Source organism: Dermacentor andersoni, unplaced genomic scaffold (assembly GCF_023375885.2).
Source record: "Dermacentor andersoni unplaced genomic scaffold, qqDerAnde1_hic_scaffold ctg00000039.1, whole genome shotgun sequence".
Taxonomy (NCBI): Eukaryota; Metazoa; Arthropoda; class Arachnida; order Ixodida; family Ixodidae; genus Dermacentor; species Dermacentor andersoni.
Genome location: NW_027314752.1, coordinates 36,981,271 through 37,005,616, shown reverse-complemented (window position 1 = coordinate 37,005,616; position 24,346 = coordinate 36,981,271). Strand labels below are relative to the sequence as shown.

Here is a 24,346-nt window from a genome sequence, read left to right as displayed (position 1 = left end):
CTTCTAAACCAAGGCAGAACTGAGAGCGAGGTTGGTGTTCAGGGCCGGCCTGCCTGGGCGCCGGTATGAACGTACAGACATTTTATTTCAACTCTTGTCTGCTTAATTTTCCTTACACCATCAAGTGCTCGCCCAAACGACAGCTGTATCTTCCAGCAGAGGTCGGCAGAGGGAGGTGTACAGGTTAAGAAATACAGCTGCATTTCTGAACTCCCTCAGGATTCTACTTGCTACACCCAGAGAGCGCTAAGGGATACATCCTGTGTGGAGTGAGAATGCGAGGCTGAAATCAAAGATGATTCTAATATCAGTAACTTTCCATTCAAGAAAGAGTGTGGCTTTGGCCAGGTGGTAAGGGAAACGAAACTCATCTTTCTTCCTTGTATAGGACATAATATGGGTTTTGGCCGTTTAGCACTAGTATGCTTTGCACGCACCAATAGCAAAAGCGGGTGTTTCTTGTTCAAGTGCAAAAACAAAGGCTCCCAATTTTAAAAAAATCTTTATCACCCGCAAAAGCAAAAAAAAATCTTTATGACTCTCGATATATCATTTACAAAGAGACAGAAGAAAAGTGCTCCAAGGACCGAGCCCTGTGGCACACTACTGGTAGCTATGTACGTGCTTGGTGACTGTCCGTTTGAAGTGGCATATCATATTCGGTCTGAGAGGCAGTCCCCATGCAAATGTATTAAAGATGCAGAAACATCTGTTTCGCAGAGTTGTAAGAGTAAGGGGATGAGAAGTTGGATGTTGTTCTCGACTGGTTGCAATGCGTAGGCCGTAAACCTGACGGGTTGTTCCTGGACGGCTCAGCATAAACCCATGTTAATTAGATATTGGACTGTTCAGTACGCTGGATGCAATTGTGTACAGGACAAACAGACAGATTTTGCACGTTTAGCGTAGGCGATACAACGGTCTGTAGTCTTGTACGTCTGTTCTGGAGCGAGATTTGTGGACGGGAATGAACTGTTCGTGTATCGACGCAGGGGTTGTACATGAAAGTTAGGATTGTAGTAAGCATTCCTGAGTGATTTGATTAAAGCAGGAATCCATGAGGGTCTCATGACAGTGACGGTCTGGCGATGCGAATGCTTTTGGTGTTAAGGCCCTCGCTAACAGGCACAGTGCTTGGCGCATTAACACTCAGGAACGAAGTGGGCCAACCAACCCTGCCGAAAACGCATGTGAGACGTTCTCGGTAGTTTCACGATAGCTTCTCAACTGAGAGATAACATATGTTTTACTTGGGGCTGCCCTCAGTCGCACATATTTCCATAAATGTCTGCTTTTTTTTAGAACAATCGTTTTCGGCGGTACTAATGCAGTTATTCCGATCATGGTCATAGAACGTTTTACAAAAATATCGATACTCTTTATTGGAATCGAGCTTTTGATTTTCCACATCCGCTCGTCGCTCTTTTACGCGCATTCTCTTTGCATTTTAGTGATTCGCGAAGAGGAGTCGAAAACCTAAATGGGTATCGTAAAAGGCGACTTCGTTTCATGGGACGTAGATAGCAATCTCTCCTGAAGAATGGCAGCTAAAAGTTGAACTTGACAATTTCAATTATCTGACTTGAATATAGGGGCGCATTTTGTGTTAGAAAGACCGCGATCACTACAGGCGCAATCGTCAGCAGCGAAACTACGCTAACGGAAGTACGACGCTCTTGGCCATTTCAAGCCATGTCAGAGTGCTGTCGTGACTGAAAGACAAAGGTGATACTTAGCTGCTCGAACGTCTTTTTGTTGTGCGTGTTTGGGGGAAGTCCGCTGTAGTAGTGGACTCCACGGAGTAATTTCGACCCCCCGGGGTTCCTTAACGTGCAACTAACTCTAAGTGCAGGAACTCTTCTGTATTTCGCTCAAATCGAAATTCGGCTGCTGTTACCGTGATCAAATCTGCAACGTCCACCACGCAATAGCCGCAATGCTACCGTGTCTGGCTAATAAGTGTTGATTTGAAGTGCTGTCACTGCTGTGTGTGGCCTAAACGCTACGGTGCTTTAATGCGGCTTTGCGTCTGCCCGGCCTGCGTGCAGCTGCGTCTGAAAACACCTAAACTTACCGTACCTTGAGCCAAAATTTGCGCGGCTTTTTTGAAACAGCTGTCGTGTCTAGTAGTAGCGTTTTCTTGCTTTGGCGGCGGGGGGGTGGAGGTGTTACCTTGTGTTTTGCCTCTCCCACATTCCCTCATGTGTATGTGCTGCGAGTGAAGAGGACCAAGGCTCCTCTTTACTCGTTTTGGGACGTGGTCGTATTTACCCCTTCTCTGCCTCCTCTCCCTGCCTCCGCTCTATCACTCTACCTACTTCCCCACTGCTCTCACGGTAGTACGAAGTCAAGCCCTGCAGTTTCTGCAATGCTTTTGCGGGGATCACCGATTATTGCAGCAATCGAGTGGGTATATTTGCGACGCGCAGAGAGCTCGAGATGGCATTGTAAGGATGTGACAGAAAGGTCCAAAGCTCCCACCTTTTGGAAAGCAGTATGCGCAATATCTGCGACCGAACCACTCAAGTTTTACCATACATTGACGAATATGTACGTGCCTGGAGGCAACAGCAACAGAGGCGGCAGTCACAGCGAAGTGGTCGGTCAAGCAGCAACACTTTGTCGTTGCGGTAGTCGAATAGCCCCATCGTGAAGGGCCGCTGGGAGCCGAACCTGCTGGCCGAAGACACGCACCTCTCTGTCGCCTTGAACACGAACTGTCCCATGGTGTTCTTCACGATGTACTTGTTAGGCAGGTCGACTCCGAAGATTACTGCGCAAATTAAACATATGAACGCAAGTGTGTAGTCTTAGGCTCTGCGAACATTTGTCCGGTCAGCTCTCTTAGGAATGTAATTACTGCACTAACTCAGAAATTAAAAGCGCAAAGTATAGACTATAGAGACGTGTTCTTATCTTTTCCAGTAATAGGGGGTCTTTCCCCAGTTAACAAATGTCGAAGTTATCGCTCAGCGCAAGGCTCACCCTGGTGTGTCGCAACATATTCCCGATTGCTATTGCTGGTTCTATTTGTTGCCTATATTGTAGAGGAGCATCCTCTAATCATATTACATGCACAATGCCAATGGTGGTGTACATTCTGGAAATTGTGTGAATGCCAGTGACTACGCAGAAAGGTTCTTCGCGCTGTGTATAAATAACGGACGCTTCAGATTTCGCACATCCGATTTTCGACGATTGACGAGTGTGCTCGCCTCTTTCATCGTGCTCAGGGTTATTTTTTTTTTTTACTTTTCACAGCTTGCAGATAAATTCATTTGTCAGTTCTTACATGGGATCTTCCTTGAGAACTTCCTGTGGCAATGTAGCGAAGGCTGCGGAGGCGAAGCTCGAACCAGGGAGAGCGCTTGAGAAAGCAGCCCTGCCTTATCATCCCCGTTAATTTAAGGTGGGGAATACAACACAAAGAAATTTTTTACAAAGCCTAAGTAAGAGGAAACACACCACTGAGTGTTGACGTTTACCACTTTTGAGGCTTTTCTCTCCCGCGGTGTTAGTAAACGCGGAACCCTCGCATGTATAGAATGCTGCCTCGATTGAGCATATGCTAGTAGTCTGGGAGTGGCCTGACTGCTTGACCCAGTAACACATGTGCAGAAACTCCGCCCTCGTAGCTTTCCCTTTATTGCCACAGAAAGTTGTGCACGGCTATAACACACGCCAATGTGGACTTGTGCTGTTGGCTGTAAAAAAACATACCGACCACCTTGGACGACAACCTACGCACAAGCCACAGTATGATCCCGAATGAACTTGCCCAACTTTCGGTTGAGCTGCAGTATTCACTATTTTACGGAAGCGTTTTGAGTGCCAACGCATTGGGCTGCTAACACTGCCGTTTTGTGTATGTGACAACCGAATTCACGTTACTATACAGTCCTTTCGTATGGATGGAAATTGTTTTACGAATGCGTTCAATGTTCAACGGCCATGTTATTCGACGTCTATTTGCACAACACTGGGGAATTTTTCATTGAATAACCATACATGGTCGCGCCCAAGAATCAAAAATAGTATATAAGGTCCCAAAGAGTAATACTGTCAGTGATCGAATCAACATATTGTTATGTTTAGACTGACACAAAGGAACAAATTGCTATATACAAGAGCAGCGCAGGCAGACGCCAAGATGCAAGCGAGCTGGTGTGAAGCCGAGATGCCCATCTTCGTCTTCATTTGCACCAGTCTCTTAAGCACCCGTAGTCACCAACATCATCAGCATCATCAGCCGTTCCGCTGTCGGCAGCAGAACGAAGCCCTTTCCATGCGATCCCAATCACCACTGTCCTGCGCCAACTGATTCCAACTTGCACCTGCAAAGATGCTTATTTCATCATCCCACCTAGTTTTCTGCAATCCTCGACTGCACTTCTCTTCTTTTGGCACTCATTCTGTAACTGGAATCGTTCACCGGTTACCTATCCTACACATTACATGGTCAGCCCAGGTTCATTTTATTCTCTTAGTTTTAATTAGAATATCGGGTATCGCCGCTCGCTTTCACACCTCTTGTATAGCAAGATACACCTTGGTGGCAAAAACAGCGTTCCACTTCCTTTAGATCTTGGGGCCAAGCAAAGAGCTGTAGGGCTTGCGCCTGGCAACATGTGCTATATCACTAGTGGTCGGAGCGGAGGATGTTTCAAGGCTGGCTGGAACGATTTCGTATATGACATCAGTACGTGGTCTCGAGCTCATGGCGAACGACGTGAGTTGCGTTGTCACATGGGATTGTGTGGAAGGGATGGTCTCCACAAGTCGATGTGGCAGCGGTGGCAACGTTATTTGGCCGTCGCACGATGTGGGATGGGATACGTCGGCGCTTAGCTTGTTCAAGGCAGCGACAATCTTTGATAATGGCATCAGTAGTAAAAACGTTGCCGAAATTGAGCAAGTTGAAGACGTAATCAGCGCTACCCTTTAAAAAATTGTGCCACGTTTTTGTTTCAGGCATCTTGTTAGCTTTGCGTCAAAGAGCCCACACGTCTTGTATGTATGAAATGTGGGTCTCTGGGCACGCGTCATAAGTGCCTTTTTTTGCTGTAACTGTGCGGCCGAAGGGGTAGCCGAACAGTTCGTGAAGTTAGCAGTGCCCCTGCTTGATAATTCGTCTTCGGGTGTTCGGTGCCACAAGCGTTGGGTGCCGCTTGGGCAAAAAAAAGAAGAACGTTAGCGAGCATGATTGTTGGATTCCAGCTGTTGTTAGTGCTATCGTGTTCATAAATCTTGATCCCCTCTTTGACGTGAAAGCAGAAAAACAGACCTGTGTTACGAGCGTAGGAATGCGTCACGACTGGAGCACGCGGAGTCGTAGCCGACGCTGGTGGTGTGTCTTCTCCGGGAGACGTTGATACGAACTGGATGTAGCCACCATTGCCGAGCTCCGTGGTGAAAACGGCAGTCACAAACCTCCAGCAAAGTATTGATAAGCAATGGTTTTACTCGATGATTTTATTGAGCCCAATATTAAGATGCGAAACGACCATGCTGGTTATATGCAAATGCGGAAGATGACGTTCATAAATAAATGCTGACACTAATTCCCCATGAACGAAAGCAGCCAGCGTGGCCGCAAATTAAGGTAGCATAGAACATCGATGAAATGACTTGAGGCACGAAACATGCATGATTTTTGTCCCGTGGAAGCATCGCTGAGTCAATGCTTCAACAGGCGTAAGGCTGTAGCTCACTGAGGAGCTCTGCTCTGCGATTTTGTAGTGGCCGATGTAACAAGATTGAAGCTTTTCACATAAACCAGGCATTCGCACAGGAGTCCAAAGCAGTACATCATCCCCAGGGCGGTAGAAACTACATGGTGGGTGGCACCATAAGGACTCTTGCTGTGTTCTTGGCTCGGTGTTTATGTGTTTGTGTTTATGTGCTCGGTGTTATGTGTTCTAGCCTCGGTGTTTATGTGAACACGGTTGCGGCATTAGGTAAGACGAGACACAAACTGGTCACAAATGAATGGTGTAAAGTCTTGACATGACCAAAAAAAGAAAAGAAAACGTCGAGGGCAGAGTTTCAATGTCGGCCGTATACCAGGAAAGACGGAGAGTAGCCTATGGTACGATGGACAGTGTTGGTGTAGGCAAATGTTACAAAGGCGGGAATGACATCCCACTTACGATGGTCAGATTGGACATACATGGGCAGCATACCACTGCGCGTGTGAATTATACAATCTGTCACCCATTGGTTTCGGATTGGTAGCCGGACATCGTCTTGTCCACGTTGTTGCAAGCTCGGAGAACTTCAACAAGCGTTTTTCAGAGAAATGCCTCGCTGTGGTCGCTCAAAAGGGAGCGAGCGGCTCCACAGCTTAAGTAGATGGCTTGAAGTAAGAAGGGAGCCACTTCCGAAGAGCTCCCTGAGCGGACAGAGGTAGTTTCTGTGTACGGTGTCAAGTGAGCCACCGTAGAAATGGTCCATGGGTTCTCATCGGCAGTGGCCGGAAAAGTGCCGTAAAGGCCAATGCTGACGACAGCGAAGGGTTCTCCTGGACAAGGTATTGTAGCGTACCGGTGGGGGCAGTGGTAGGACGATTGCGACATATCCGTCTACGCTGGTTCAAAGACCTGACCGGAAGAATCGACTGCGTATTAACTCACAGGTTTTGCAGTTACGCAAGTGCCTAGACGTCGGGTCATCGTGTGAAGCCTGGATAACTTCAGGACCGAGAGATCACTTTACGACAGGAACCCATCGAGGGTCCTCCGAATGAAAACTGTAGCTGTAGAGACCATCATTCTGTAATCTGAAAGATATGGGCTGTCTTCGAAGCGTTGAGTCAATCGTTGAGTGGTTCACGTGATTCATGATATCATCGCAATTAGGATCAGTGCACTGGTTAGCTGAAAACACAGAAGGGCCGCTGCATGACAACTTGGTCAGTTAAGCAATAGGTAAAAGCGAAAACATGGCGTCCACGTGGCCATGTTGACAAGGTGACACAACGTGATCGAAATATGACGGTAGTGCGCAGTAGGAGAGTGCGTCGGCCGCTTGGTGCTTTCTTCCGGACTTGTAATCGAGATCGAAATCATATACTTCTGAGCATCTGAATCTGAAAATTCAGTGGCCATGCCGTCCTGGCAAGTTTTCGATCGTTGATAAGCAACATAAAACTTTATTGTCGGTAACAGCAGTGAAATGCCGACCGTGGATGCATGGGATCAATTCCTACAGGGACCATAGAACAGCCAGGAACTCCGGTTCGGTGATTGTGTTCTTCTTTTCCGCAGAAGTGATAACGTAGCTTCCGTATACGACGACATTCCTGCGATAAGCACGGTCGCACTGCAACAGCACTGCGCTAAATCCTTGGCCGATACCATCAGTGTGCACTATGTGGGTGCCTGACCATCATATAGACAAAGGAGGGATGGGGAGGTCAAGACGCGCTTAGGTTCCGGAAAACCGGCGTCGCACAGACTGCACCACTACAAGGAATTGGTCGTGGCAAGAAGTCCACGGAAGGGCGTGGCCATAGTGGCGAAGTTCCGAATGAAAATTTAGAAGTATGGGGTGAGACCGAGGAAGCTACGCAGTCATTTTGTAGGAAGTGGGCGTGGGTAGTTGAGCACTGCGTAAACCTTCGGATCAGCCTGAACGCCGTATTCATTTACAAGATGATCCAGGACTTTAATCTCTGTGCTAGCAAAGTGCCACTGTTTATTTCGTGACCAGCATGCGCAAGGCACGTGAGCATGCACTTCGTCGAGACGGTGCAAACACTCAGGCAAACTCGACTAAAAGACGACAATGTCGCCCAGATAACCTAAGCAGATTTTCGACTGAAATCTGCGAAGACCAGTTTTAATCATACTTTTAAACGTGGTAGAGCATTGCATAAACCGAAAGGCATTACGTTGAACTCGTAAACGCACTAGGAGTAGAAAAGGTGACCTTTTTTGTCAGCTTCACCATTAGAATATGCCCCTGGCCAGAAGGAAGATCTAGGCTGGCGAAATATTGGGCCCCTTGAAGAGAACCAAGTGCGGTATCGATATGTAGCATCGGATAAACATCCTTGCAAGTGATCTTGAGCGCGCGGTAATCAATACAAAAAAATAACGATCCGTTTTTACCGTCCATTAGGCGCACGTGCATCATGGTCTCTCCGTGATCGCGGAAGGCTGTATTCTTTCTATTTTTCATTACTTTTTGTTAACCTAATCCCTTTTATCCCGCTTCTCCTTTTTGTACCTTTTGTAAACTTTACACTTGATAATTACTTTTCTACCTGCGACGGTACCAAACAAAGAGAAATATTCGTTGTCTAGCATTGTAATAAATACGTAACAAATTTCTCGGTTCGCGCTTGATCGCTGTTCGGAGCAGTTTTTCCTCAATTTCCAAGCTCGTATAATATGTTTCTCGCGCCCCTTTCTCCAGTCTGCCCCCACGGTCAGAGGCGTGTGTTAAAGGCGACCCCGAAGGAATATTGCCATCCTACCTATCGAGCTAGGCAGCGCTTCGATAACTTTTCCCTTCTTTAAAAGATAAAAAATCGCACGCATAGTCCTTACGCCCGACCAAAAGATGTGTCCAAAATGTGGCTCATAGGTGGCTTTTTAAACCTCTTCTAAAAAGTCGTTCCATCCGGGAAGCTTACACGCCGCGTCTAGGGCCCATCGGTTGACAGTCTTCTCGAGCAAGTAGGGAGCATAGAATTCTCAATTCGCTAAATAAGGGGTCCCTACAGAATCCGTCGCTGCAGACCGGGGCCACGTGTGGCGCGCTTACAATCGATCACGGATCACGGACAACCGGAGCTAGTTTTTTTGCACCTACGTTGCTCTGGGTTGGGCTTCTGCCCCTTAAGGAGACCTCGCAGCCTCTAGGGTCAACTGACTGACCTATTTCGGACGTTCAGATTCGATGTTGAGAAGTCCGAATCCATTGTGTGTGTTCTTTATTTAGGTTTTACTGCTTAAGTGGCATGGAGCAGAAGTACAACATCTGAACTCCTCCTTTACACTACATTCCCAGGCTTAGAATGACGCCTAACATCGAAAAAAAAAGAAAAATGCTGAGAGATAGTGATGTTAACTATACAAGCCTAGGTGCAACCAAACTACGAGAGCCGCTACGCCTCAACAAAAGACACTCCCTCACCAGAACAGCAATATACCTCCCTGGTGCAGTATTCGGTCACTACCTCCGTCATGACTCCCACAAATAACACATCGCCCTCAGTCTTCAGCAGCTGCAAAACACATGACCAAGGCGACGGTCAGACCTACGACGCGGCAGAACGTGCTATGAATCTGTGGGCATCGACAGGCCGCCACTGAGAATTGAACATGGCAACGGTCAAAACGCAAACCATTTCGACTGAAGCTAGCTTAACAGGACTCTTAGGAACTATCGGGCATTGCGTCGGATATTTTCCTTAGTTAGGTTAGAAGTCCTGGCGAGGCTTATACACTGCTGACCAACGACCATGTGCTCTCTTGCAGAGGAATTCCACCTGAGAAACCACGCGCGGTAGGATTTCTAATGAATAGGTACTTAGCGGGCAACACTGACGAGGTTTAGAGCATTATTTAGAGAGTGGTGGTAGCCCTAATAAAGCTAAATATGAGGTATAGAATAAAAGTAGCACAAACATATGATCCAACTTCCAGCCATGATGATTAAGAAATAGAGCAGTGTTTAGAAGATGCTGAACTAGCGGGAAGAAAAGTGAAAACTCAGTATACTGTAATCATGGCAGACTTGAATGCAAAAGTGGGGGAAAAGCGGGCTGGAGAACAAACAATGGGCAACCACGGCATCGATACCAGGAACACTACACGAGATATGTTGGTAGAATTCGCGGAAAGCAACAAACTCCAAATAATGAATACCTTCTTCAGGGAGGGTAGTAACAGGAATTGGAAAAGCGCTAATGGATACATAGAAACGAAAGGATTTCATAATCTCTGCCGTTCCAGCATAGTGAAGGATGCAGAAGTGTTAGGTAGGGTAGTGTGCAGTGGGTATAGGTTAGTGAGGGCTAGATTTCCCTCAAATGAAGACATGAAGAGCAAAATTACTCAAGAAACTGGCCAACGTATACTTAGAAAGGGTAAAAGCTGCCGAGTTCAGGCTGGTGCTTGCAAACAAATGTGCAGCTTTTGATCAGAGACGTGAAGGTGACAGAGGTAATGAATGAAACCCTAACTAAGCCTGCTTCAGAAGCAGCAGTTGAAGGTGCAGGTAACGTACCTAAGCAAACAATAGGCAAGCTATCCCAGGTAACAAGTGACCTAATAAAGAAACGACAATGTAAGGAAGCGCCGAACCCAAGAGATCAGATAGAATTCTCGGAACTGTCAAAACTGTTCAAAGACGAGAAAGTAAGGGATATTCGAAATTATGACGCGAGGAAGACAGAGAAAGCAGTCAAAAATGTACGCAGCTTGAAATCAGCGAGAAGAAAACTCGGCATAGCACAAGCAAAGATGCATGCACTGAAATATCAATAGGGTAATATCATCAGCAATTGCGAAGACATAATAAAGACAGCCGCAGAATTCCATACTCACTTGTACAGTACCCAGCGCATCAACGCTACCTCATTTCGAGGTAGGAATGGAGCAGCATACAAAGGCTTCCTGCATAACTAGCGACAAAATTATAATATTCTTGCAAGACATGAAACCGCCGAAAGTGGCAGGAAAAGATGGAAAAGCAGTCGATGTAAGCAAAGATGGAAGAACTATCACGTTTGAAAAGCATGCTGCCCTTCTTTAAAAATGTCTCAGGACTAGATTAGTTCCAGAGAACTGGAAGCACACCAACAAGATACTAACCCACAAAAGTGTGACGTTAAAGTATTGAAATAATAAAGGCCGATTAGCTTACTTACAGGACCGCAGAAAATATTCACGAAATATTGTTCGATAGAATAAGGGCAACACTTGTCTTCAATTAAGCAAGAGAACAGCCGGGCTTCAGGAAGGGATATTCTACAATAGGTCACATCCGTTTGATCAATCAGATAGTCGAGATATCTGCATAGTAGAATCAACCTCTCTATATGCCTTTTATATGTTATGAAAATGCATTCTATTGAGTAGGCATACCAGCAGTCATACAGGCAAGGATTAGGGAGGCATGCGCGAACATCTTGGGAAATCTGTGTATTTCCCAGAAACCTTGGTTCTATACAAGGAAAGCAGCTATACCTATAAAAGGCTCAGACAAGCAGGCGCAATCTCTCCAATGATATTCACTGCATGCTTGGAAGTATTATTGAAGCTATTAAACTGGGAAGATGTAGGAGTGAGGATCAACGGTGCATATCTCAGTAACCTTCAGTTTGCACCTGTCATTTTCCTGCGCAGCAACCGTAGGGACGGATTTTAAAAAATAATTGAGAACCCTAACATAGAAAGAGTAAGAGTGAGGTTGAAGAATAATACGTGGAAGGCAAAGGTAATGTCCAATAGCCCAGCAAGGGTTCAAGATTGTGAGTCGGCGAAGGAATGCATGTACCTAGGTCAGTTACTCACAGGAGATCCTGATCATGAGAAGAAAATCTGATGAGAAAGAAAAATGGGATGGAATTCTTACGGCAGGCATTGCCAGATCCTGACTTGGAACTTACCACTACCATTGAAAAGAAAGGCACGCAATCAATGCATTCAACCGGTGCTAACATATTGGGCAGAAACTTGGAGGTTGACAAAAGACGTTCGAGAACAAGTTTAAGTCTGCGCAAGGAACGATGGAGCGTAAATGCTTCGCATAACGCTAAGAGACAGGAATAGAGTAGTGTGGATCAGAGAGCAAACGGGCATAACCGATATACCGATGGACATTAAGAGAACAAATGGAGCTATGCAGGCCCTGTGATGCGTAGGATGAATAAACGATGGACCATTAGAGTCACAAAATTGGTGTCAAGGGGAGGAAATTGCCGTCGAGGATGTCAGAAAACTATGTGGGGTGATGAAATTAGGAAATTCGCGGGCACAAGTTGGAATCAGTTGGCGCAGTACAGGTGTAATTGGATATCGCAAGCAGAGGCCTTCGTCCTGCAGTGGACATCAAATAGGCTGCTGCTGACGATTATGAAAACGACCAGTAATGACCAAGAACTTGTAGAGGGGCGCATGATGTTCTTTTCCAGCATGTCGGCGGCGTTCTCCTCGATGATTCGGTGTTCTGGTAAGAGGCCCGGTAGGGACGACGGCGTGCAATAGTTTTGCGATTGGTCTCGATGCGGTGGGATACGACGGCAGTCTCTACGAGTAAAGGCGAATTGGTGTCAAAGGATCAGTGGTGCTTCGTAAGCAAATCCAGCAATACGTGAGTCTGTGAAGAGGTAGGTTCAGGGCTTATTGCGGAAGCAAGGCGGATGGAGTAGCAGATTTACCTGCCGAGGCGGAGCTTGAGAAGCATCAAGAGGAAAAACTGAGAGTGGTGGTGTGTCCACGAAGGACGTGACAGTGGTGCCTTGGATTGTATGAACAGCTGTAATGAACGTACAACCACCTTTGAAACGCACAGGACATAAAGCGAAGACCTCACGGGAAATTGAACAGCCATACGGAGTGAGAAGCACATCCTCATCGGTGATGGCGGGGGACGAAGAGATAACAAGTTTCTATCACCGGGAAGGAGCACAGAAGTGGCAGCTACGAAAAAAAGGCAATCGTCTTTCGTCGGCCCCAGGAGAATGGTCGGTCTCTCGCTTGGACGCGTTGATGGTACGAAATCAAAGCGGACGACGAAGAGACAAAGTCCCAACCTAAAATAAATTTGTGAGTGCACGGGAATAAAATGACAGACTGTGACGGATACCACCAATTATGGCGCGTGCAGTACCATAGCGTGGAGGGCTGAATACTGCTTACCCGTATTTTCACGAACCAGAATGTAGGCCTAGTCAGGAAACATGCTTTGTCTGTCTCATTTTGCCTCATCTTGTTGGCATCATACGTACATTGTTCTATATGCACACATGTCAGAATAAACCGTATTGATTTAGTCGCAAGTGAACGACCAAATGGATATTCAGGATACAAGCGAGGACGACAACGACTATAGCAACGATGAAGACAACGAGTACAACGGAAGCCTAGAATTGTCCTTTTTCAGCAAGCGGAAACCAAACAGAAAAGTCAATCCCGAACAGCTTCGTGTCGAGCGGGTAAATAAACCTCATTTCGCCCTCTCTATCAGGCTACTTAACGAGGTACACGTGCATAACATCCCTAAGCAGGCTATAACAGCAGCACTAGAGATGACAGCAAGAAGTTGGGAACTTGCAGAATTACCAATTTCCCGCTATGACCCTGCATCGAACTGCATAAAGGTTACTGTCAGGGATGAAGAGCACGCGAAGAGCCTTGCCGCCCTGACAGGACTGGCTGAGAAAATGAGCTGTCGCGTTCGTACGTATGAAGTGATAATTGACAGAACGCCAGCACAGAAGGTGGGGCATAGTCGGGAGGTCATCAAGGTCTGTCCCGGCCAGACATTGAATATATCAAGGATCACTTGAGATGCGAGACGGCAACTGTCCTAGAGGCATGTCTGCTCGGGAAGACGAACATGCTGCTGCTAACATTTAACACGGAATCGCCCCCAAACAGACTCGTATTCGACTAGGAGATAACAAGGGTGCATGAGTACAGACCAAGGGTTATAGCTTGCTACAATTGTCACATATTGGGAGACATTGCCTAGTATTGCCCTTCAGACGATGTTTGTAAGCAGTGTGGTAGAAAACACCCTGAAGACAACGAATGCGACGAAGAGCTATTCTGTGTTGCATGCCAGAAAGAGGGCCACATAGCACTAAACTCAGCATGTCCTAGCCATGCACCGAAAGACAATAAGACAGTCGTGCAGAACATAGAAGGTCAGAGGACAGTGACCTGGTCTAAAAAAGTGCTGGTGGGAACGTCCACACAACCCACGCTATTCGCTCACTATGAGCAACAAATAAAACAACTAAGAAAGGAAATCAACAGGTGAGAGCATGCTTGCAGCAAATAATCGCCCATCTACCACCAGAGCAACAAGATACGCAACCACCGCCAACGCCACGGCAACGTGAATCAGAAACGCCGGCAGACCGAGAAAAACGCACGCGTTGCAACAGTCGAGTTGGGCGACAAATTAGTCGGAAAATCACGGCAAACTCTAGAAATCTGCAACACGCAGGACCTGCAGACACTCAGCAAAACCAGGCAAAGTCAGTGTCAAAACCACTAACAGCGCAAGATGGCGTATGCGCAGATGCTGAGCATTCAAAGGCAGGAAAGATACACTGATACCCAGCGCCTCGTAAAGAACCTACGCGAGGAGTTTCAGACGGTAAGAAATGCAATACAAACTCAGGTGCAGGCGACATTCACTGAAATTGAGAGAAATATTCAGAAGCAATATGATGAACCTAAAAGGCGCATGCCAGCAAGGAAAGATGACGGCATGGCCTATATGCATTCAATAGAACTGTCGAAGTTTTGCGCAGGATGGATCCAAACAAAGACCACAAATTAAAAAATTCAAACCCCTTGTCGTGCTTCTACAGGAGTCAAGGGGACCATGCACTTTTCCAGGTTACCGAACCTTTCAGAAGGCTACGAAACTACACCAGAGCAAAGGAAACCAACAAGCGCAAAGTGAAGCTGCTCTTTTAGTTACACACGATTTCAGCGCAGCCGAAATACAAACACTAGATTTGTGTAATGATTTCAGAGAAATTGTGGCAGTAAAGCTATGACCACATGGCCACCGGCAGTCCCCACGTACTACAGACCTTTAATGGGCAAGCACTGGAATGACTCCTACCAATGGCTCGGAAAGGTGCAGGCACAAGCAGGAGGCCTTCCCATTCTAGTGTGGGGAGACTTTAAAGCCAAGCATCAAACATGGGGCTCCACCAAAACTGACCTGAGAGGACGCATACTGCACGACGCAATAGAAATGTCAACTCTGGACATGCGCAACACACCAGAAACATCAACCCGCATAGGGCTACACGCGCGACAACAGGACACAACTCCCGATCTGCCACTAGCCACTCCAGGGCTCAAAAGGCAATGACATGGGGAAGCAACCCTTTACCAATAATTATCACGCTCAATCGCAAAAAGATCTGAGAGAGGAGAGAAAGGGTGTTTTTTTTTTCTGCAAAAAATTTCGAATCGCCACCGGGGACTCTTTTGCGCACTTTGAAAGATTCAGCGCAATCATAGCGGAGGCATGGCCAGAGGCAAGAGAAACTATCCCATGAGGTGACAATACAAATCACATGGATATGCACCTTGCAAATCTATGGCGGACGGTCAACCGCTTCACACAGCGATACCGGTATAAAGGAAAGCATAACAAAGACCTAATGCGCCTTAATCATCAACACCAACCCATCAAGGAATACGAACAACAATTCGAAGGAGACGCGTGGCACAATACGTGCGTGAAGCTTGGCCTAGAACCCGGTCTAAAAAGACTATGGCAGGTTTTAAGAAGCCTGCTTGGGCGCAAGAAAGGCGCGTCTCCTGTCGCTCAGCTCTTTTTGCGAGAAGAGCCTGCCGTGCTGGAGGACCGTGTCATTCACACTTTCTTCCCACATGCTGCCGAGGCGCCTTCGGAACCGCTGCCTTCTGCCACGATAGACAATACCAAAGAGGAGCTAAACACGCCCTTTACGCTGAGTGAACTCGTAGCGGCCCTTGCACAAAGCAAAATGAGGTCAGCTCCCGGGCACGATGGAGTGATTTGGCAAGAACTTTGAAACCTCAGCAATGAAGCTCAAGAGCAGCTCTTAACAATTTTCAATGAATCCTGGAAATCCGCACCAGTGCCGGATTCACTAAACCGTCTACCCAATGCCGAAGCCGGCAGAGACCACACGAAACCAGTTAACAGACACCCCATAGCTCTAGCGTCAACTGTCTGCAAATTGATAGAACGAATGCTACACAAAAGAATACAGCGCTACATTGAATATGTACAACCAGGTTTGAATCCTGCGCAAGCAGGTTTTCGGCCGAACATGGGCACACATGACTGCCTGTGGTTTCTCCACAGAGTGATCAACCGTAAGTCTCGCAAACGGATGCATTACTATATTCTTGCAGTCGATATGCGTGAAGCATTCGATAACGTGAGACAAGAGGCCATCTTACAGGAATTGGCAACCAGGTACCCTAGCCAAAGAACATACAATTGGATCCGTAGCTTCCTCCAAAGCAGACCATTCTAGCTCCATGGCAAGGTACTCGGATGGAGTCCGTAGACATACTGCTTGGATAAGGGAGTGCCCCAGGGCTCAATTCACGGACCTATGCTATTCAATCTGGCCATGACACGGGTGGCAGAAAGTCCTGAGCGAGACACGTCGGCCCGTTTAACTATTTACGCCAACGCTATAAGAATATGGACGGTGGCGGTGGATTATTCAGGCATACAGAGAATGCAAACTGAACTGCAAGTAGCGACCCTGAGCCTTAGCATCACTTTAGATAACCTCAGACTGCAGCTCTCGCCAGAGAAGATGGAATTGATCAGCGTAGACGGAAATAAAGCGACCAGCGTAAACAAGCGGATCACTTTACGCATCTGCCAAAGTGATATTACGTCGAGTAATGCACAAATTAGGATCCTCGGAGCACAGATTGCTAGCTGCAACAGCCCCCAGGTATGGGTTCGCACACTAAAGCAAAAATGGAGACCGCTGTTTCACATGGCTAGACGAATATCGAGCAAGTATGGCGGAGCGCGTGAGAAAGCGTGTCAAACGGTTGGAAAAGCGGTCGCGGTCGAAAGGACTCTTTACGGGGCGCCCGTGTACGAATTCTCTGAACGAGACCTCGGCGACACCGAAAAGTCACGCAGGGCCACCCTCCGTACGATCACTGGGCCACCGAAGCACACGAGGAACGAGGACCTGCTCAAGCTCGTAACGATTACACCCATACGGGACATAATCAATGAAGTACGAATTCGAATGCGCTCCCGCGGTTGGAAAACACGATTCAAGGTAAACAGATCATGGCATGGGATAAATAAGTCCATGCGAAGCCAGAGCCCGCTGAAGCGACCTTAACGCCACCATGGGAAGCACCACTGGGCAAACGGAGGCAACAACGCCCTATCGCCAGACGAAACGCAGAAGCTAGAAAAATATTTGAAAAGAGATTGGAACTAAGAATGCAGCAGCACAGCATTGACATCTACACAGACACTGCAATCACAAACGACATAGCAAACATGGCCTGGGTTAGCACACGTGCACCCCAACACAATGGCTATCACATATGTCAGCTTCCGGGGGTGGGACCTTGCAAGCTGAACTCTTAGCTATATGGGGAGCGGTCAACACCACTCCCATTGACATGATCGAGAGACGCTGTAGAGCACAGTGTGCGAAATAATTATCGGATCCTTACTGACTCATACGAAGCGGTGACTGAATCAACGGTGCCTACGAGAGATGATGCTGTGGCCAACAACAATAGAAAAAAGCTAAAGAGAATACAGGTAAATGGGACAAATGTTGAAATTCTATGGACACTGGGGCACAGCGGCACGGATGGGTGAAACGCAGCCGCTCACGCAGCTGCCGCATAAGCGGATGAGTTTGATTACACGCACTGCTTCCCACACCACATTTCCTCGGCAAACCCCGCGGACCAAAATCCATACCTAAAGATATTCGCCGAAGGCTCTCCTAGCAGAGCACTCATGCATTAAATTCGCACTAACATAAAAACAGACAGTAAACGGAGACTAATAGAAGCTACCTCAATAGATGTGTTTGACGACAAGGGCGGGCCTACTCACACGGAAGAGGTTTTTTTAATAAGGTTATGACCAACGCTGCATACACACCGCACATACATAAGAAATGGCACCAACCCAGAGTAGCTAGGATTGCGAACACTTATACCCGACGCACGCATTCCCAGGAGCCATGCAGAGCAGACTTGCAACACCTCATTTGGAGCTGTGCAGCTTTTTCAAAAGGGAGATCTAACATTCAACATTTACTGCACGGAGACATGAGCACACTAGGAATTGGCTTGCAAACTGACCCTGAAACATAGAAAGCCATTGCGACATATGGCAGACAAAGTGGCTTGTTTCAAGTAGTGTAGAAGGGGTCGACCAGCCCATGCGAGAGCGGTGGAACTGAACATGCACCTGAGCCTGCATAAAGTGAAAGATCAAAGAACGAGATGAAGATGTGATTCAGCCAACAATCCGCGATGGCACATTCATTTCCCTCCTAATCCCCAACAGCGGCCTAGAGCCATCCGCTTCCTTCTAATAAAGGCTTTGTTCATTCATTCATTTATCTGCTCCACGCAGAGATGGTCCCATGTAAGCTGTTTTCACTTTTTTCAAGCGAGAGCACAAGTACATGCGCATAACACAAATAGTAGCTCCCGTGTCAACGAAAGCCAATAACCGCACACCTTCCACAGCCATCTATAACATGCTTGATGAGCGCTCGGGAGGAATTACAACAGTTCGCGAACCTACAGCTCTCCTCCTAATAACTGCACTGGTTGTTTATTGGGGCGCTGGACAGGTGTTTTTAAAGCCGGGGCAAAGCGGGGAAATGGAGCGCCGGAATCGCGATGGGGAGCGGAGCCTCTAGGTGCAGATACTGGGGGCTTCTTGGATAAGCCGGGCGGAGATGGATATCATCAAAGTGGCCGTTGTATCATTCATAAGGAGACTGCGCATCGCGCTCAAAGGCAGCGTTGCCGCGTCGTTCGTCCTATTGGCGGCGTCCGCAAAACTGGGAGATGTGCCCACGTATGCCGCAGTAGTAGCAAGTTGGACGTGACTGAAACCAGGCAGACTAGTCAGGCGGATTGGGTGCTCGTATAAGGTGCTATCCGACTTTGAACAGGCACAGGCGACACGGTGCAAGGAAATCAGAGTGGCAATGCAGCAACGTGGGTGTATGAAGGTGGCGTCATGCAAGGAGAGGGGGCTGGATGATTGGCGCTGATCATAATAGTGCCTTATAGGCCGGTAGCAGCAAGATTAACGTGAGCGCTCGAGGAAGGTAACAGATCGTGATATTGCCGTTCAGAATTGAGAGCTCGAATAAGAGCTCGGATCAGAGCGCTCCTGGTCACGGGGCTGGTGAGGGAATGGTGAGTTGGGCTGCAGAGGGGCTGCAAAGGCGCTGGCACAAAGAGATGATGTGGTGTACAGCCATGGGATTTCGCACCGCAAGGGCGTTGAAAAGGATAGATCCAACGCCTTTGAGTAGGTGGAGGACACGGCTAGTGTCTGGTGTGGCGTTGCCGATGCAACGGCAAAGCACGAGAACGTCCTCAATATACGACATGCAGGACTCGCCACAATGCTGCAAGCGCTCAGGGAGCTGCTTCTTTGCAACACTAGAGTGGACTGCAGGCTGTCAAAAATATGCCGCAGGTGCTCTTTGAAAGGAGACCACTTACGGAAGTCCTGATAGTTATTCTTAAACCTATTCGTGATGTCCTCAGTGATGTAGCAGGCAACATTTTGGAATTTAGAAGCATAGTCCCAGTGGTTGAAGGAGCTTACTCGTTTGTAGCAGTCAATCCACCTTTCACCGTCATCGCCAGGCAGGTCAGGGAACATCTCAGGATCGCGCTGATGGCTGCTTCTATCCAGGAGGGCAGGGTGGCTGGCACTTGAACGGAGCCGGTGGACGCTGCAGGCTCGTCTTGGGACATATCGGTGGATACTTGTCGCAAGCAACGACCTCAACGACGCTCCAGGAGAGGAATTCGGAGAGGTCAAAGAGATCTTAAAGCACCTCAACGATTGAGAAGCAGAGGCTTCTCTCGATGCTTTTATTCCCGACGCAAGAGACAGCGCGCCAAAGATGAAGATGCGATGCGGCGGTGATGGTTATACAGGGTCTGTTCTGAATGAAGTAGGACTCATTGCTTTTTAAATTATATTCATGAGAATAGTGTAAACGATTGGAATTTTTCAAAGTAGCCCCCTTCTGCATCTACACACTGATGCCAACGACTTTTCCAGCTTTCGTGAGCCTTTTAGGAAAGCCTGGACCGGAACGCTATTTAGCTCCCTCGTCACAGCCCGTTGAACTGCCTCTACCGATGCGTGATGCTTCCCCTTGAGCGTCGATGTTATTCTCTGGAATAGAAAAAGCCTGGCGGGGCCAAGTCGGGGCTGTAGGGGCGCTGAAGCAGCGTTGCCACCTTGTGCTGGGCAAGATACTCCACTACGCGTAACGCCATGTGTCTCGGCGCGTTGTCATGGTGCTGCCGCCTATTGTTGGCGATGGCTGGGCGGGCACGAACAATGCTTTCTCGCAGTCTATTGAGGACTTCCACGTAAGAAACTGCATTGACTGTTGGTCCGGGTGGTACGAACTTTTTGTCGATGACTCTATGTCGATCGAAAAAGCAAATGAACATGGACTTTTGCTTGGATTTGCTCATTGGTGCTTTCTTGGGGCGTGCGGAAGGAGGGGTGTGCAATTCTAAGCTCTGCCGAATGCTCTCCGGGGCGTAATAAAACACCCACGTCTCGTCACCGGTCACTACATTGTCCACAAAGTCGGGGTCCTCATTGACATGATGAGAGATCCTGGCAGAACGCTCTCCAGTTGGCCTTTCGCTCTTGTGACAACACTCCCGACATGAACTTCGTGCACACTTTCCTCGCGCCTAAGATTTCTGTGACGATCTAAAAAATTTGGGTTTGAGGAATGCTCGTCAACAACAATCATTGCGACACTCATCCTACGATCTCTATTCAGTAAATTTTTCGCTCGCGACACATTTTCGTTCGTCTTTCTGGTCGAAGGGCGTCCGTGAGGCCGTCGTCTTCCATTCTTTCCCTACCTTCTCAGAATAGCTTGTTTAATGAAAAACGCCCGATTTAGCCATGGCAGCATCACCACAGGGCTCCTTAATCATGTTGTGATTCTCCTTGCCCATTTCGCGAACCCTTACGCAAAATTTGATCGCGTATCGCTCATCCAGTAAACGCTCCATGATTCTCCGTAACAAGACGTTTCGACAGGGGTTCACAGTACAAGCGACCTGCTCTCTTCATGGGCCAAGAGCCGACTGCCGATTTTTCCCAGCGTTCCCAATATTCCCCTTCGCCGATCCTGCCCACGCAGACCGGCTCTCGTGCGTTTGTTCACCCAGGAAAAAGCCACTCCTACTACTTACAGAACAGACCCTGTATAGATAAGCGGAAGATGACGCCCATAACATATATGCTCGCAATATTACGTGTGGAGAGATGCAGACAAAGCAAGCAATTATTGTGTATTTACAAGAGCAGTGCAGCCAGAGACAAGGATGGAAACCAGCTCGTGCCACGCCCAGATGCCCGTCTTCTTTTGTTCCATGTCTCTTAAGCGCTTGCTGTATCGTAACAATCTTTTGTTGCGATGCCTTCTGTTTGCACCCGTGCATTTCCTCTTGTGGCTGAAACTATTCGGGCTTCACATGTATGATAAGCAGATTCCAGAGACTGCTGGTACTTTTTTCATTTGTGCGATGAGAGCAAGCTTTCAACTGTGAACATGGTCATTTTCTCAAGAATAAAACGTGCTCTGCGCTGTGAACGTCGTCGAGATATCAGTGTTGCCTGGTGTGGCCTCCAAAATTCGCGCCCAGTCGCGACCATGCCCAAAGTAGTAGTATCACGAAACCTATAAAAAGTTGCCAGGTGCGAAGGTAGCACGATATCACACCAGTTGGCGTGCCCACATCCTAAATCCGTATAGGAAAGTTTTAGAGTGTCCTTAGAGTTATTAGCCAGTTCTGGTTTAGCGTACGCTATGCCATTGTGTACGCTATAAAATAGCGGGTCGTCACTGCGCATGCGCAGAACGCTAAACGACCGATAGAGTGTAGCATACGCACGCTATTTCTCAGATTTAACGTCAGCGTCTTTGCGTGGTTTGCGGAGTTTGCGTCAAACATGGTGATGGTCCCGGCTGTCCGCTTGGAATTGAATTTGGCGTTGCTTTTGTAAAATGCTCTTCGTTCGTAGCAAGTGACTGTGTACACGTATTTCGCTTAGTCTCAGGCTGCTTCGACAACAGAGTATTACGGATAACCTTGTGGTGTTTTGGAGATCGCTTCTCGTTTCGAACGAGTCGAAACCGAACGAAAGAAACATTCGAGATGTCTACGCTACCTGTTGCTACTATCGGGACATAACCGCAACGACGGAATACGACATCTGAGATCCGAAGATTTTGCAGGCCAACTAAAACTAATAAACGTGTGCTGCTTAGCGTATGCTATAGCTGCGAACGCCAAACTAAAACTGTCTCTTTCTGCTTACGGATTAGCGGGTTACCGGCTGCGTGCATGGCACTCCACGCATGGAGCATGGTATGTACGGCGCCACCATTTTCTCTGCGCATCAAAACTGCCCATTGGGTAGTTACCGTCACGAGATAGCGTCCTAGCGGACGCGCAAGCAAAGCAATCGATAGCATTGGGAGCGCGTGATAAATTTCGACATCAATGTATTTTGTATATTGTATCGTTTAAGGCTTTCAAGTATTTTGCATTCAAAAAGGATAGAAGAAATGCCCGGGGGCTACACTTTCGGTTGAGGCAACAACCGAAAGTAAACAAAAGCAACATTTCTTATCGTGATAGCGTTAAGGGCCTCGTCAAAGGAAATCCCGCGTCGGTGGACTTGCGCGTCGATAAACATCATCCCGAACACATGTTTATAAGTATTTATCCGGCCTTACTATATGACATGCGGTATATGCGGGTTATATTGCCACACCACTTTATCACTAATGTTGCTCGTATACTTTGTCTTACATTCTTGACATATTCCTTTGAATTACGAGAAGGACCGCCCACAAACAACTGTCATGAAACAAAACACCGACAGCGCAATCCTTTTTATTAAATGTTGAATATTGCTTGAATGCCAACGTGCAAAACAAAAAAAAATGATGTAAACCTTGTGGCGTGGCTCTGCACTATCTCCTGGATGGGCCCATGAAGAAAGCCGCGTTTCTACCAGAAAGTCGTCTTCGTGCACAGCGTTCGCCGCCAGCATTTCCCGGTAAGCACTACAGTTACATAAGCCGCACATGCCGGGAAGCGTTAGCTTCAGTCTGGGATCTGTGAATGCTATCACTTTCAACTCCCAAAGGTGAACTTAAGGGTAGACGAAATTTTCGGTATACTTATTCACCAAATTTTATGTTTTGCTGAAGCTCATTTTGCAATAAACATCGCATTACCAAACGTAAGGAAGGATACCAACGAAGCTATGTATATGCTTCCACCATGGTAAAACGTGAATAAACCACAGCAGTGAACCCTGACTAGGCTGATTTGAGAAGCAGTAATTCAAGTGAGAAATAACGCACCAAGACCACCAATAGGTAAGCTCTCACATGTAACAAAGGGTTCAATAAAGAAACAATAATGGCATGAAAATGTAACGCAAGAACTCCGATTATATCAGTTCTTATTGAAGAAATGAGGCGTTAGGCTGCTCTTCACTACCTCCAATAATTTTGGTAGTCTCTGCCAAAAAGTCAGTCGTGAGACCGACGATAAAATAAGGTTGCAGGAAAAAGCATCGACAGCAGTGTTCAAGTGCCCTTGTAACGTCATTTACGGGATTCCTTTTTTATGCGGACATTGCTATGTCAGACACACAGGACGCTGCGTGAATGACCGCATTCGCGAACGATGAAATAAGGTTAGTATGCAAGAAAATGATAACCACGTGTCATTGCATTGGCTTTAATGTGGCTGTTAGCGACGTTTTAAATATTGCCCCATACTGTCGAACTCGTGATTAGCACGCATGACTAATCTCTGAAGCCTTCCACATCCGTAAGAGTTAGGATGCTTGCGTAAACTTTCCTTGCAATTTCACTCTTTTCGGAGGAAATATCGTTCATAACGGAGTGATTACATTGCTATCTTACTTCCACGCACGCTCCCTTCACGTCTTCTCGCACCTTTCTTGCAAAGCTGCAAAAATAGCTGCAAAGCTGTAGAAGAATAGTCAGCGCAGCTGTGAGTCACGCTCTCACGTCCTGATATTTGATGCCGTTTGTCGTCACTTCCAAGACTCATCCGCCCATCGTCCGCAGTGGGGAGCGACACGTACCTTCCATGGGCTGTAGAACCTGGTGGACAAGTAGGTGGTCGATCTTGGTCAGGTATTCCAGACCCGCGGGGCAGCCTCGGATCGCGGGCAGGGCCGGTGGTGCCAAGCTCGGCGTCCACATTGGAACGTAGGTCCCGCGCTGCGCATCAGCCACCGGCGTTTCGGCCATGGGCATCGCGGTTGCTTGCTGTCTCACCATTCCAGCGGTCGGCGC

General features: G+C 47.5%; 1 protein-coding gene across 1 annotated transcript; it reads right to left on the bottom strand.

Moving 5' to 3' along the window:
* Positions 1-2,522: 2,522 nt before the first annotated feature.
* On the bottom strand, positions 2,523-24,340 carry LOC126526613 (phospholipid scramblase 2-like). The gene is made up of 2 exons (XM_050174482.3): positions 24,133-24,340; positions 2,523-2,773 (listed from the first exon to the last, which is right to left on the bottom strand). The coding sequence occupies exons 1-2, from the start codon at positions 24,329-24,331 to the stop codon at positions 2,523-2,525; spliced, it is 450 nt and encodes a 149-aa protein (XP_050030439.3). The 5' UTR covers positions 24,332-24,340.
* Positions 24,341-24,346: the final 6 nt, after the last annotated feature.

Excerpts from the sequence above, each read along its gene's own strand:
- LOC126526613 (XM_050174482.3), bottom strand. The coding sequence starts at position 24,331 with ATGGTGAGACAGCAAGCAACCGCGATGCCCATGGCCGAAACGCCGGTG. Across the intron at positions 2,774-24,132 it reads GGTTCTACAGCCCATGGAAG|TAATCTTCGGAGTCGACCTG; the intron begins GTACGTGTCGCT and ends TAATTTGCGCAG.